The sequence below is a fragment of the Chiloscyllium punctatum genome, chromosome 18 (genome assembly GCF_047496795.1).
Source record: "Chiloscyllium punctatum isolate Juve2018m chromosome 18, sChiPun1.3, whole genome shotgun sequence".
Lineage (NCBI taxonomy): Eukaryota > Metazoa > Chordata > Chondrichthyes > Orectolobiformes > Hemiscylliidae > Chiloscyllium > Chiloscyllium punctatum.
The window spans coordinates 89,912,826-89,927,641 of NC_092756.1; the positions used below are offsets into that span (position 1 = coordinate 89,912,826).

Below are 14,816 nucleotides of genomic sequence, written 5' to 3' on the forward strand. Positions count from 1 at the left end.
TATAGTGCATTTATAAAGAGTCATTGTGGACATTGTGATGATGGTATCTCAACAATAGGATGTCATCGTGCCAATCTGTCACGTTATGGTCATTTTGAAACTGGTCGTCAATAAGCCTTTAAGACCAGCTCTGATTGGTTGAGCAGAAGGCCATTGCCTGACTCTCATTGATCCGCAGCTCAGACAGAACGCAATAATGGTCTCATCCTCATTCCAGTAACAGACCTATCGGAAGCAGTGGCCAATAGACTGATGACGTGGGAGGCGGTGCAGAAAGAGAACTACCTACTGTCCCGCAACCGAATTAAACGAGAGAGCAACATGGAACGGCTGAAGAGGACCGCGCAAAAGTGAGGTCACGGATTCTCGACCATCTCATTAAGGTCCACGGGATGGAAAATGGTTTAAAAAAACGCATTATAAATAAATCTCATCCCAGTCCAACCCTAGTTGAGACACCAGTTAAAGAATTACACCACAGAAGAGGCTGTTTGGCCCATTAATTTCCCCAGAGCTACCTATTTCTCACCTGTAACTGGTTAGTCATTTATTGGATCACCCAAGGCTTAGGGGGCCTATAGTTCCCCACTACTTTCTCCATGGCAATGTCTTGACTAATCAGAAGTGATTTACTAACCAATCAGCTCCTACAGTATAAATTGTTGCAGTTGTTTGAAATTTGGCATTCTTGGGGCTGATCCTGATGACTTCAAGACAAAAATCTTCAGCAACATGTCTTTTGGTCCAGCAATTATCCATTTTTAATCTCCTTGATTCAATTTGTTCACCCAGTCCCTTTTGGAACAGTGTTATAATCTCTGACTCATTTGGGCTGAATCATTCCAAGGTTGAATTTCCCTTGGTGTGAAATGTCCTCTTACATTCCCAAGAGGGTCATGCCTTGGCTAAACATTACAAAGTTGTTTAACCAGTGGAAACAATGCATTTAGCTTTCCCAAACAGGGTGGAATTGGGAAGGTCTCAACAGATTCCCGGACCTAAACCTCTCTGATCTCGTGAAAAAAGATCCAAGTCCTTTAACTTTATCAGAAACAAAAACAGTAGTTGCCAGAAGATCTCAGCAGGTCTGGCAGCATCTGTGGAGAGATATCAGAGTTAATATTTCAGGTCCAGAGAAAGGGTCACTCGACTAGATTACTTACAGTGTGGAAACAGGCCCTTCAGCCCAACAAGTCCACACCAACCCACCCAGACCCCTTACCCTACATTTACTCCTTCACCTAACGCAATTTAGCATGGCCAATTCACCTGACCTGCACATTTTTGGATTGTGGGAGGAAACCCACACAGACACGGGGAGAATATGCAAACTCTACACAGGGAGTCACCTGCGGTGGGAATTGAACCCAGGTCTCTAGTACTGTGAAGTAGCAGTGCTAACCACTGTGCCACCGTGTCGCCACGGAAGGTTAACTCTGATTTCTCTCCATAGATGCTGCCAGACCCACTGAGGTCTTCCAACAACTTCTGTTTTTGTTTCTGACTTACAGCATCTGCAGTTCTTTCAGTTTCCTTTCGCTCTATCTTGTAACTAGAACCATCTCATTCTTGGTATCATCCTGTAAATCTGCACACATGTATCACTTTAGCAAATACATCTTCTTATTCTGAACTGCCACAATCTCACCAAAAATGGCCTAAATAATTTTTAGAACTTCATTATGGATGTCTTAGTGCCCTCTGTACAAGATCAATAATCCTCCTTAAAGGGAACTCTCAACCTTTAAAGATTTATGTCGAAAGGTGTGGCACTGGGAAAGCGCCGCCGGTAAGGCAGCATCCGAGGAGCAGGAGAGTCAGTATTTTGGACATTCCTAATGAAGGGCTTATGCACAAAACGTCGACTCTCCTGCTCCTCTGATGCTGCCTGACCGGCTGTGCTTTTCCAGTGCCACCCAAATGCACTCTGATCTCCAGCATCTGCAGTCCTCACTTTCTCCTTTAAAGATTTGTGTCAGGATTAAAATTTTAACAGGGCTGAATTTTGGGCCTAAACCCATTCTGGCCAGGATAAGCACACTCCAGTGAAGGTCTAATGAGGCCTCCTCTCTACATCAGTATGTTTGGGAAGAGTGATTGGCATTTTTCAGCCTTCCTCGGGTAGCTTGCCAGAGGAGAGGGTTCCATTTCAGGTCATTGAGAAACTCTTAATGGGTGTAGAACAACAAATTTGGATTTGGAGGAGTCGGTGTTGGACTGGGGTGTGCAAAGTTAAAAATCACACAACACCAGGCTATAGTCCAACACGTTTAACTGGAAGCACTAGCTTTCGGAGTGCCGCTCCTTCATCAGGTGGTTGTGTTGACCTGATGAAGAAGCAGTGCTCCAAAAGCTAGTGCTCGACTATAACCTGCTGTTGTGTGATCTTTTAACAAATTTGGAAATTGCCTCAGTTCTGAGTGCACTTTGGGATTCACTGTTTTCAGGTTTTTGTGACGCAGTGGCAAATGTCCCTGTCTCTGGTTGAGGAGGCCTGGATTCAAGTCCCGCCTGCTCTGGAGAAGAGCCATAATATCTCCAAAAAAATCAAAACAAAAGTAACGGACGGTGAACTACAGCAAGCAATAGCAGCGCTTAGCCAAGGTATAGATCAGGACGGAATGTGGGAGAGGCAGAATTCCCAGAGGAGGTGGGGGAAGAAGCAGGATTCCGAGTAGGGAGTGAGGGAGAGGCAGAATTCCAATGGAAGGAGTGACAGATGCCGGTATGAGTGGAACAGAGAGGGGATCAGTTCCAGTTTCTTGTTGCTTGACATTTCATGTTGTGTTTTAGGGTTGACAGTGTTCTGAGTTACATCACTGACATCAGGGAGCATGACCGGCGGCTGAAGGTAATCGAGAAACAGGTACGTTTGATCCGTGGAAACAGCAAATTCCTCCTTTAATCAAGCACACAGGAAAAAGCCGGGAGCCCTCTCCACTGAATTGCGAACACACACATTCCCTCATATACACACAGTCACGTTCTCTCACATACACACACACGCACTCACACACATTCCCTCATATACACACACTCACGTTCTCTCACATACACACATACGCATTCACCCTCACACACATTCCCTCATATGCACACACTCACGTTCTCTCACTCTCACCCACATGCACACAATTTACTGGAACAGCCTTTTCTCCATTCTCCCTGAGTGTTTCCTCTCATCGAGGTCTATCTCTGTGTGTGGGTGTGTATGTCAGCCTGTTCAGCCCTGGAGGACTCTGACTGAAAACCTGAATGCTCCCAGTTGGCATGATCTCTCAGATCTTTTTTTTAGATTACTTACAGTGTGGAAACAGGCCCTTCGGCCCAACAAGTCCACACCGACCCGCCGAAGCGTATACCACCCAGACCCATACTCCTATGTTCACCCCTTCACCTAACACTATGGACAATTTAGCATGGTCAATTCACCTAACCTGCACATTTTTGGATTGTGGGAGGAAACCGGAGCACCCGAAGGAAACCCACGCAGACACGGGGAGAATGTGCAAACTCCACACAGAGAGTCGCCTGAGGCGGGAATTGAACCCGGGTCTCTGGTGCTGTGAGGCAGCAGTGCTAACCACTGTGCCACCGTGCCACCCACTAATTTTCTTGATAGAGAGTCTTCAGTTCTCTGAATGAGAGCATGTTCAATTCGCAGCACTGTGATCTTTAGCATGGAATTTTGCAACAATCCACAGCAGTTACATGGTCACCATTCGGGCTAGCTTTCCCTGCAAGACCTTTATTGTTCAGATTTCACCGTCTGCCCTGGTGAGATTTGAACCCACATCACCAGAATATTAACATGGGATTCTAGATGACTAGTCCAGTGGCATTGTCACTACAACATCACCACTGTTAGGGTGGGTGATGGTGTGAAGAGTTTTGACGATTCAGAGCAGATGTAGAACTTGGGAACTACTCACAGTTTTAGACTCTCGATGTATTGAATAAAAATATAAAGGATGGAGAGAGGTAGAAGCTGACAGTAAGGATTAAACTTCAAATTCTTTAAAGGTAAGAAAGCAATACCAAATTCTCAGCTTGAGTCAGAAATCTGTGGGTCTGAGTCCCAATCCAGGACCTGGATACAACAATCTGGGCTGACAATCTAGTGCAGTACTCAGGAAGTGCTGCACTGTCTGAGGTGCCATCCTTTTGATGGGATATCCAGCATTTGAGATCCACCAGGTATCCTGGCCAAAGCAAAGGGTCTTTCATTCACAAATTCAGAGGTGCCTTACAACTGCCGAAGTATAGGTGATGGTGTAACGGAGGAAATCTGGCAGTCAATCTACTCACAGCAAGTTCCCTCAAAAATCAAATGTGTTCATGATCAGCCAATTGATTCTCAAAGCTGTCGATTGAAGGAGAAGTATTGGCCAGTGCAACCAGGATGGGGGAAGGGGACGGGAGGAGTGTAGGTCTTGCTTGCTCTTTCTCAATTCATGCCTTGTTATTGTTGAGAAGGCAGAAGGGTATATGGGAGCTTGCTGTGCACAAATTGTCCAATGCATTCCCTACATTGCAGCAGTGAGGACCCTCCAAAAGTACTTCCTTGGCTGTAACAGGTTTTGGGAAAGGCACCATGTAAATGCAACTCTTTCCCTCATTGCCTTTCTCCCTAACCTTCTTTCAGCGGCTCCTTAAAACCGATATCCTGAACCCAATCCATGTCAAGTCCACTCTGAGAACCAGTGGCTGCCATTTTGCTGCCTTGAAGGTGCTCTGTAAATGAAAATTGTTGTTGTTGTTGTAGATGGATTATTGCACCGAAGCCTTCCAGTGGTTAGCTGAATCCTTGCTGCAAAGTGACCTCATCAGGAATGCCAGAGCCCCACCCACATTTACAGGTAATGTCAACATTATAACAAACATCATCCTCTCAAATGGTTCCGGTCGGACTCAGTTGCTTATTCCAGGATTCTCTGTGGTTGTCCATAGAGGGACGACAATAACAAACCAACATACAGACATAAATACATCGATTTAGATCCTATCTACCTTCTCTTGGGGAAAAAAAAACTGGAAATGACATCACCCACCTTAAGAAACCAAGACTTATCAATAGGGAGGTGGGACATACCATCAGCGCTTCACCAGAGACTCTCATTGATGATGTTACTGAGTATGGTGACGAAACATCTGAAAACAAACCTTCCAGCTCAGCGAGCTAACTTACAGACTCAGCATACAGACAAGGAGAAGCTGTAGGCTATTGAACCTTCTCTGTCATTTAATAAAACCATGGCTGATCTGATTATAAACTCTCCATTCCTGCTTACCTCGAATAAGCTTTCGACCCCCCCCGTTGGAATATTTTAAGGCAGATGTAAATAGAATCTGTTAAACAAAGACTCTAATTCATAGAATCCCTACAGTGGGGAAGCAGGCCATTTGGTTAGAGTGTGGTGCTGGAAAAGCACAGCCGGTCAGGCAGCATCGGGTGAGCAGGAGATTGACCTGTTGTGCTTTTCCAGCACCACACTCTCGATTCTGATCTCCAGCAACTGCAGTCCTCACCTTCTCCAAGCGGGCCATTTGGCCCATCGCATCCACACCAACCCTCCAAGGAGCATCCCACCCAGACCCATTCCCCCCTGTCCTGTAACCTTGCATTTCCCCATGGCTAACACGCCTAGCCTGCACATTCCTGGACACTATGGCCAATCCACCTGACCTGCACATCTTTGAATTGTGAGGAAACCAGAGCACACCCACACAGACACGGGGAGAATATGTGAACACCATACAAACAGCCACCCAAGGCTGTAGCCAAACTTGGGTCCCTGGCACTGTCAGGCAGCGGTGCTAACCACTGTGCTGCCTACCAGGGTGACTTCTCTTCAGAAGTAGATGTTGGAAGATAGTTTTCTTACATATATTTTTGACAGAGGTTGAGGGAGAGCAATGGGAGAGATTGTACATGGGAAAAGAATCCCAAGAGCAACAATTGCTATAAAAATTCTGAAGAAGGGTCACTGGACTCAAAGCATTAACTCTGCTTCTCTCTCCACAGATACTGCCTGACCTGCTGAATTTCTCCAGCAATTTCTGTTTCTGTTGCAAAAAACACAGGAGTGGTGAATGGTGGTGAACGAGTTTAAAAAGACGTAAAACGCATGTAAATCTTGGTGTGAAGGGAAGAGAATGGGTCCTCTCCACTGAGCGCAAAGTGATGTGGAGAAGCTGGTGTTGGACTGGGGTGGACAAAGTTCAAAATCACACAACACCAGGTTATAGTCCAACAGGTTTATTTGGAAGCACTAGCTTTTGGAGCACTGCTCCTTTATCAGGTAGCTGGAGAACAAAGTGAACAAGACAAGGCAAAGAGGAAAGGGCAAGAAGAGGAGGAGAGAATGGAGCAAAAATGGAGAACTGACATAAAATAGTTATAGAATCCTGACAGTGTGGAAACAGGCAATTCATTATCGGGTCCATGCATCCCTCTGAAACACCTCACACCCAGACCCACAAACCCTACCCTATAACCCTGCATTTCCCATGGCTAATCCACTGAGCATGCACATCCCTGGATGCTATGGGTAATTTAGCACGGCCAATCAACCTGACCTGCTCATCTTTGGACTGTGGGAGGAAACAGGAGCACCCGGAGGAAACCCGCACAGAGAACGTGTAAACTCCACACAGACAGTCACCCCGAGGCTAGAATCGAGTGTTCTTCTTCCAACTTGCCTTGCATTTCATTGGAATCTGGCAACAGGTCTGGACTGAAAAGTTGGCATGAGAGCAAGATGGTTTATTGAAACGTCAAGTAATTTTCCAAACCTGCCTTGATTTATTAGTTTCCAAAAAAAACTGTGGAACAGACGAGATTAATCCAATTGGATTAACAAGGGCCCGTTCCCTTTCTGATTACTGTGGGAAGGGAGGGTTGGCTGGAGGATAGACCAATGGCATATGTCTGTGTGTGAGATGGGGACAGGGCACAGAAAAATCATGTGACAACAGCCTCCCCCTGGTGTGTACACAACCCGAGTGTGGGACTGGCAGTTTAGCAATGGCTGCCATATACAATGGAACAAGCAGAGGTGGCTTATCCAACCCACCGGGCACAGTTGGCATTGATGCCACCTCACATCTCTGATGAGATGTCCCACCCATGGAGCATCCTGAGGTGCCCCCGTAAGAAGCCATTCAGTCCCTCGAGCCTATTCTTCTAGCCCTGACCTCTTTCGTGACTCCATCTGCCCACCTTAGTACCATCAACCTCACTCAATAAAAATCTGTCAAGACATGTTCATAATGATTCCTCTTTTCCAGACCCTTCATCGAAAAAGGACAGCAGACCGTAGCGATTCAAAGTGAGAACTGCCTCAGCAATGCTAGCCCGCACCGTGAACATCACAATCCTTCACTTTGCCTTCCAATTGCGGACGACAAGCCAAGAGTAACTTCAGGTCCTGTGGGATGAGTCTGGACCTAATGATCCCAAATGGCATCTTCTTTCTGAAGTTGGAAGCCTGCAGTTGTAATTGAGATTTTATTATGTTCTGTCCCCATGGGGCAGAGAAATGGTGCCAGTTCTTAATGCTCGAACAAAGAGGCAGTATAAAGACAATGGGCAAATGGGTCCTCCCTACATCATTTAACGCTGTACAGGTGTTTAATCTTGGAATTTTCTTTTGATCAAACTGGAATGAAATACACTGAAAGTCCTGACAATTTAACCCTTTGAGTGATGGCAGGTTCCAGACATTTCCAGTTTCCCTGCTTTTGTTTGGTTCTGCTCTTTGTTACCACCGTGAAGGTTATAGGATTAGTATGTTTTAGGTTTATATCTTTTGGTTTATTAGGTTATCATAGTGTTACACCTCACTGGGCCGAAAACCAGCCATTTCAAACTGATCACAGAAGTTAAGGTATTTAAAAAGCATTCAGAAATTGCCCAAATAATCTGACTTTCAGACCCAGCTCAGAGAAAGCACAGACCAGATTCCTGTCCTTAATGAAAATCGCTAATTATTACAGATAATTAGATTGCAGCTACAATTATGAACCATCGACATTTAACTCTACCAGTTAAAACTCTAACCGTCTTATAAGCTCCTCTATACACACATTCTCTCTCTCTCTCTCTCTCTCTCACACACACACACAGACACACTCTCTCATACACACACTCAAAAACACATTCTCTCTCTCATACATTCTTGCTTTCTCACACTCTTGCACACACACACACACTCATGCACATGCACTCACAGACACACTTACTCACACATCCACTGCCACACACACACATTCATACTCACTCACACTCACACACTCTCACTCACACATTCACACACACACACACTCATACACACACACATATACACGTTCTCCAAAATTGCAAACATTCACAGTCTCACACGCACAGACACACAGACTGACACCCGTACGTACACACACTCTCTCACACACATTCACACTCACACACTCTCTCACACACTCTGTCACACACACACAAACACACTCTCATACAAACAGACACAGGCAGGGGAAAGAAAACTGGGTGTTATGGGGGGGTGGCAAACACTGGGAAGACAGCCCTAGTGGTTCCTGTTCATGGGGGATTGCTGAGACAATTCTTATGTCGCCTCTCAGCCTCCATGCTCTGAAAACGTTCACTAGTTTGCAGGGTGGCTGGTTCACACTAATTAAAGGCACCTGACCCCTATTTGTTAAAAGTCTGAGCTTCCAGCAACCTCTGGAGGAAAAATGAACTGGTTTTCTTCAGGCTCAGACTGCCGAAAACTTAGAGAGCTCCTGAGCCGAGGAGGTCTGGGGCTTCTCACTATTTTGTTCACACTCCCAATCCCGTCAGTGATCTGCAAACTGATTGCATAGCTATCGTCAGGCAGAAGGGCTTCGCTATTGTTAACTGGTCACCAGCTCACAAACTAGTCAGCTCCTCGTTGCCAACCAACAGTCCATTTGAACTCAACTTTTTGGTGCCAGCTCAGCTGTAAGTGAGACTGCTGCAGCTGTGTAAACAGTATTTACACGGAGGGTTGCTTTCATAATATGCAGCAATCCTTCAGCAATCTTTAGCTTTAAAACAATTCTTTTTTTCCATTTCAATCCACAATTAAAATGACTGAAAAACAAAATGACACGGACTTTGGAACGTTTATAACTGTACCTGTCAATGTAGGCTAAATGACAAGTTTATCAGACAGCACACATAGGAGGTTTAATTGCTAAAGATCAGAAGAAAATGTACATTTTGTTAATAAAGGACAAATGTTAAATGTTTACTCCCAGATACAGTGACAGTTGCTTCTGAATCCACAAGAAAACTCTAAGACCCAGAAAAACATTATCAATGTCAAGCATAAATAGTTATGCTGGAACATGTTCTTCTATTGCAGCGGTGATCAGAGATGGGTGATTTCTAATTAGATACAAAGCTAGTGTGCTTCCCATTGCCAAAGAGAGGAGGCTAGAGGAAGCCATTTTGAGATCAGGTTACAGGATTCCCTAAACATCTCCAGAAATCTCACAGACACGGAGCAGTTGCAGCTTAATCTTTGATCATCTGCAGCCAAGAGAAGAACAAAAGGAGAGAGATGTTACCCAGGCCTGCTCCTCAGCTAGAATGCTTGTAGGAAGAATGTACTCAGTTTGAAGATAGAGTTTGCAAAGAGTCAAAACAAGGCTGGAGGATTTGCCTAACTGAAGCTGGAGGAAGACTCCCCAGAAACATTCTGCCAGTGGAAAATAGTATTGGGAAAAGCATGTTTTAAGAAAATTTGTAGCTCAGGTAGAGGTTCTGGAAGAAAGTTTGTCTGCTGAGCTGGAAGATTCATTTTCAGACGTTTCGTCACCATATTAGGTAACATCTTCAGTGAGCCTCCAGATGAAGCACTGATGGTATAGCCTGCGTTCTATTTATGTGTTTGGGTTTCCTTGGGTTGGTAATGTCATTTCCTGTGGTGACGTCATTTCCTATGGTGATGTTATTTCCTGTTCTTTTTCTCGGGGGTAGTAAATGGGATCCAAGTCAATGTGTTTGTTGATAGAGTTCTGGTTGGAATGCCATGCTTCTAGGAATTCTCATACATGTCTCTGTTTGGCTTGTCCTAGGATGGATGTGTTGTCCCAGTCGAAGTGGTGACCTTCCTCATCCGTATGTAAGGCTACTATTGAGAGTGGGTCATGTCTTTTTGTGGATAGTTAATATTCATGTATCCTGGTGGCTAGTTTTCTGCCTGTTTGTCTAATGTAGTGTTTGTTACAGTTCTTGTACGGTATTTTGAAAATGACATTAGTTTTGCTTGTTGTCTGCATAGGATCTTTTAAGTTCATTAGCTGCTGTTTTTGTATGTTGGTGGGTTTGTGGGCAACCATGATGCCAAGTGATCTGAGTAGTCTGGCAGTCATTTCCGAGATGTCTTTGATGTAGGGGAGAGTAGCTAGGGGTTCTGGACGTGTTTTGTCTGCTTGTTTGGGTTTGTTGCTGAGTAATCGGAGGACTGTGTTCATTGGGTTACCTGTTCATTTTGAATACACTGTATAGGTGATTTTCCTCTGTTCTTCGTGGTTCGTCAGTGCTGCAGTGTATGGTGGCTCATTGAAATAATGTTCTAATGCAGCTTCGTTTGTGGGAGTTGGGACGATTGCTTCTGTAGTTCAATATTTGATCTGTATGTGTTGTTTTCCTGTAGACGCTGGTTTGACGTTCCCCAATTGGAAAACCATCTATCCAGTGTATTCAAAAAGAACGGGTACCCAATGAACACAGTCCCCTGATTACTCAGCAACAAACCCAAACACTACATCAAAGACTTCTCAGGAATGACAGCCAGACTACTCAGACCCCTTGGCATATGGTACCCCATAAACCCACCAACACACTAAAACAGCAGCTAATGAATTTGAAAGACTCTATACAGACAACAAGCAAAACTAATGTCCTTTACAAAATACCATGCGAGAACTGTAACAAACACTACATTGGACAAACAGGCAGGAAATTAGCCACCAGGATACATGAACATCAACTAGGCATAAAAAGACATGACCCACTCTCACTAGTATCCTTACATACAGATAAGGAAGTGCACCACTTCGACTGGGACAACACATCCATGCTTGGACAAGCCAAACAGAGACATACACGAGAATTCCTAGAATGGTGGCTCAGTGGTTAGCACAGCTGCCTCACAACACCAGGGGCCCGGGTTCAATTCCTGCCTCGGGTGACTGTCTGTGTGGAGTTTGCACATTCTCCCCGTGTCTGCGTGGGTTTCCTCCGGATGCTCCTGTTTCCTCCCACAGTCCAAAGACATGTGGGCCAGGTGAATTGGCCATGTGAAATTACCCATAGTGTTAGTGCATTAGTCAGAGGGAAATGGGTCTGGGTGGGTTACTCTTCGGAGGGTCGGTGTGGACTTGTTGGGCCGAAGGGCCTATTTCCACACTGTAGGGAATCTAGTCTAGAGGCATGGCATTCCAACTGGAACTCTATGAACCAATGCATTGACTTGGACCCCATTTACCACTCCCTGAGAAAAAGAGCAGGAAATAACATCGCCAGTGGAAATGACATCACTACAGGAAATGACATCACCAACCCAAACACATAAGAGAAAGCAGGCTATACACCAGTGGTTTATCTGGAGGCTCACTGAAGATGTTACCTAGTACAGTGACGAAACATCTGAAAATGAAGCTTCCAGCTCAGCGAGCAAACCTATATCCAGTTTTGGGAAAAGAAACGAACAGAAGTAGGCTCTTCAGAGCTGAAAAACACTTTTGATTGGTTCCAGGAAACTGGTTGTCAATTTCAAAGACCAAGTAGTCTGAAAGAATTGGGGCTTTTGTTGTCATTGATACAGTGAACATTCTCTTACAACATGAAGCTTTGATGTGTCAGGAAGTTCAAATTTCACTTTAATCTGGAACCAGTTGAGATCGTAATTATGCATGAAATTTCAGGTGAAATGATGACATTACCATCATTAAAAAAAATCTCACAGCAATAAACTGACATTGCAGTCATAAACTAACATTGATAAAGGCCCCAAAATATTAGAGTAATGCCTTATTATTGGAATGTTGGCCATATGGATCTGTAATGTACACTTAAAATATAACTTACATGAAAACAAATTATTCACTGGAAAATTTATTAAAGACACTTATTTAAATCAAAAGCAAGGCACTTATCTCCTGAAAGGGAAAGGTTCAGGGAGTCACTTGATAGAGGCTGACAGTAATTCTGAAGGGTTGATAAGCTATAGTCTGCCCCATGTTTTGAATTCCCCCACTTGAAGGAAAAAACCTTTGCCTATTTACCCTATCCATACCCCACATGATTTTATAAACCTCTATCAGGTCAACCCCTCAGCCTCTGGCACTCCAGGGAAAACAGCCTCTCTCTATAACTCAAATTCCTAACCCAGGCAACATCCTTGTAAATCTTTTCTGAACCCTTTCAAGTTTCACAACATCTTTCCTATAGCAGTGGAATGAGAATTGAATGCAGAATTTCCAAAAGTTGTCTGACCATTGTCCTGTATAGCTGCAACATGGCCTCCCAAATCCTATACTCAATGCACTGACCAATAATTGCAAGTCTACCAAATGCATTCTTCACTACCCTGTCTACCTGCGACTCCACTTTCAAGGAACTATAAACCTGTACCAAGGTCTCTTTGTTCGGCAACATTACCCAGGACCTTACCATTACGTGTATAAGTCCTGCCCTGATTTGCCTTTCCAAAGTGCAGCACCTCACATTTATCTAAATCAAACTCCATCTGCCATGCTTTGGCCCATTGGCCCAGTTGATCACAGTCCCATTGTATTCTGAGGTAACCCCTTCTTGCTGTCCACTACACCACCAATTCTGGTGTCATCTGCAAACTTACTAACCAAGTAGATGTGAATCTAACCGGAACTGGACACAATCCAGATATAATGAAGCCAGACTTATCAGTACAAACTGGAGGTCTGGCCATTCTAAAGACATAATTTGCTGTTTCTTTTACACTGTTGTGACATCTCATTCCATGTGTTTTCTATGTGTTTGTGACACCTCATTTCCTGTGTTCTTGCATCATTGTGACACCTCATTTCCTGTGTTCTCCCACCATTGTGACACCTCACTTCTTGTGTTCTTGCATCATTGTAACACCTCATTTCCTGTGTTTTTGCACCATTGTGACACCTCATTTCCTGTGTTCTTTATGCCATTGTGACAGCTCATTTCCTTGTTCTTTAGACCATTGTGACAACTCATTTCTTGTGTTCTTGCATCATTGTGGCACCTCATTTCCTGTGTTCTTTATGCCATTGTGACACGTCATTTCTTGTGTTCTTTAGACCATTGTGACAACTCATTTCTTGTGTTCTTGCATCATTGTGGCACCTCATTTCCTGTGTTCTTTATGCCATTGTGACACGTCATTTCCTGTGTTCTTTAGACCATTGTGACACCTCATTTCCTGTGTTCTTTTCACCATTGTGACACCTCATTCCCTGTGTTCTTATGCCATTGTGACACCTCATTTTTTGTGTTCTTATGCCATTGTGACACCTCATTTCCTGTGTTACTATGGTGATGCCTCACTTCTCAGTTGCTCATAAATGAGTTGCTGTGTTCTTTTTACAATTAATGAAACTTACTACTGATCTATTGCTCTTTGTATCATTTATCCTCCTGGGCCAGAGGGGATTCTGTTGATGGGGCCAAGTTTTGTCAGAGCAAATACAGGAAATGTGAGGCAATGTACCCCACTGACTAAATTCAGCTAATCTCTTCCTCCACCAAGTCCATCAAGCTAGCTGGCAACCACTGTCCCCCCGTGCCCACATCTAGCCCAGCAGCCACCTCGCTCACCCAGTTCTGCCATCGAGACAGGGTGAGGCTGCCATTGAAGAATGACTGAGATTGTCTTCAAAACAATCTGGCAATCGGATGAGCTGAGCCGACTCCAGAATCCCAGCCAGGAACAGATCAGATGCAAGGGAGACATGTCGGGAGTCAACCTGGAGCACACAAGAAGAGAAAAGAAATGGCTCTTCGCCAAGAAGAAAAAGTCTGTCTCCTTCCATGGGTATGAAGCTGCTGGTCACTGGATTTTAAAATCCTGACAACTCTACGCGGTTGTTCGGCTCAGAATTACACACACATAGTCAGGTTCCTTTTCTCTTTTGTGGGATATGGGCATCATCGGTGAGATCATCCTGGGCTGCCCGTCCCTAATTGCCCGTGGACTGTTTGGCTCCCTTGGGCATTTTACAATCAACCACATTGCTGTGGGTCAGGAATCACATGTAGACCAGACCAGATCAGGGCATCAGATTTCCTGTACCCTGGGTGAAACAGATTTTTTTTTTTTTGCTCATCCGACCTGTGTCTATGTGGGTTTCCTCCGGGTGCTCCGGTATCCTTCCACAGTCCAAAGGTGTGCAGGTCAGGGTGGATTGGCCACGGGAAATTGTCCATAGTGTCCAGGGATGGTGCAGGCTGGGCTGATTAGCCTCATCATTACTGAGGTTTACACTTGCACATTTATTATTTGAGTTTAAATCCCACCAAACAACTATGGCTGGGTTTGAACCTGTGCCACAAGATCTGAACTTCTGGATTACCCATAAGTATACCATTTCTCCACATTGTGCTCAGCCAACAGCCTGGGTTCATTCATTTCTGCTCCAGAGCTAATTTCAAATAATTCTACACAAGGTTTCTGGGACCAGCATTGAATTCCCCTACATTGACCATCTGCCACCAATTCCCACACATTCCCAAATTCTGCACCTTTCTGGGAGTAAATGTCACACCAAACCTTCAC

The 14,816-nt window shown here is 44.6% G+C and overlaps 1 protein-coding gene across 2 annotated transcripts in view; it reads left to right on the forward strand.

The window, feature by feature from the left end:
* trpm4a (transient receptor potential cation channel, subfamily M, member 4a) overlaps positions 1-9,802 on the forward strand; it is a 96,223-nt gene extending 86,421 nt beyond the window's left edge. The window contains exons 23-26 of one of the 2 annotated variants that reach the window (XM_072588700.1): positions 218-350; positions 2,794-2,866; positions 4,766-4,859; positions 7,291-9,802. In XM_072588700.1, the coding sequence (XP_072444801.1) occupies positions 218-350; positions 2,794-2,866; positions 4,766-4,859; positions 7,291-7,322 (332 nt within the window). In that variant the 3' untranslated portion in view covers positions 7,323-9,802. Of the gene's footprint in view, positions 1-217; positions 351-2,793; positions 2,867-4,765; positions 4,860-7,290 lie in introns of those variants that run through there. The other variant, XM_072588701.1, reaches the window with a different exon arrangement.
* Positions 9,803-14,816: the final 5,014 nt, after the last annotated feature.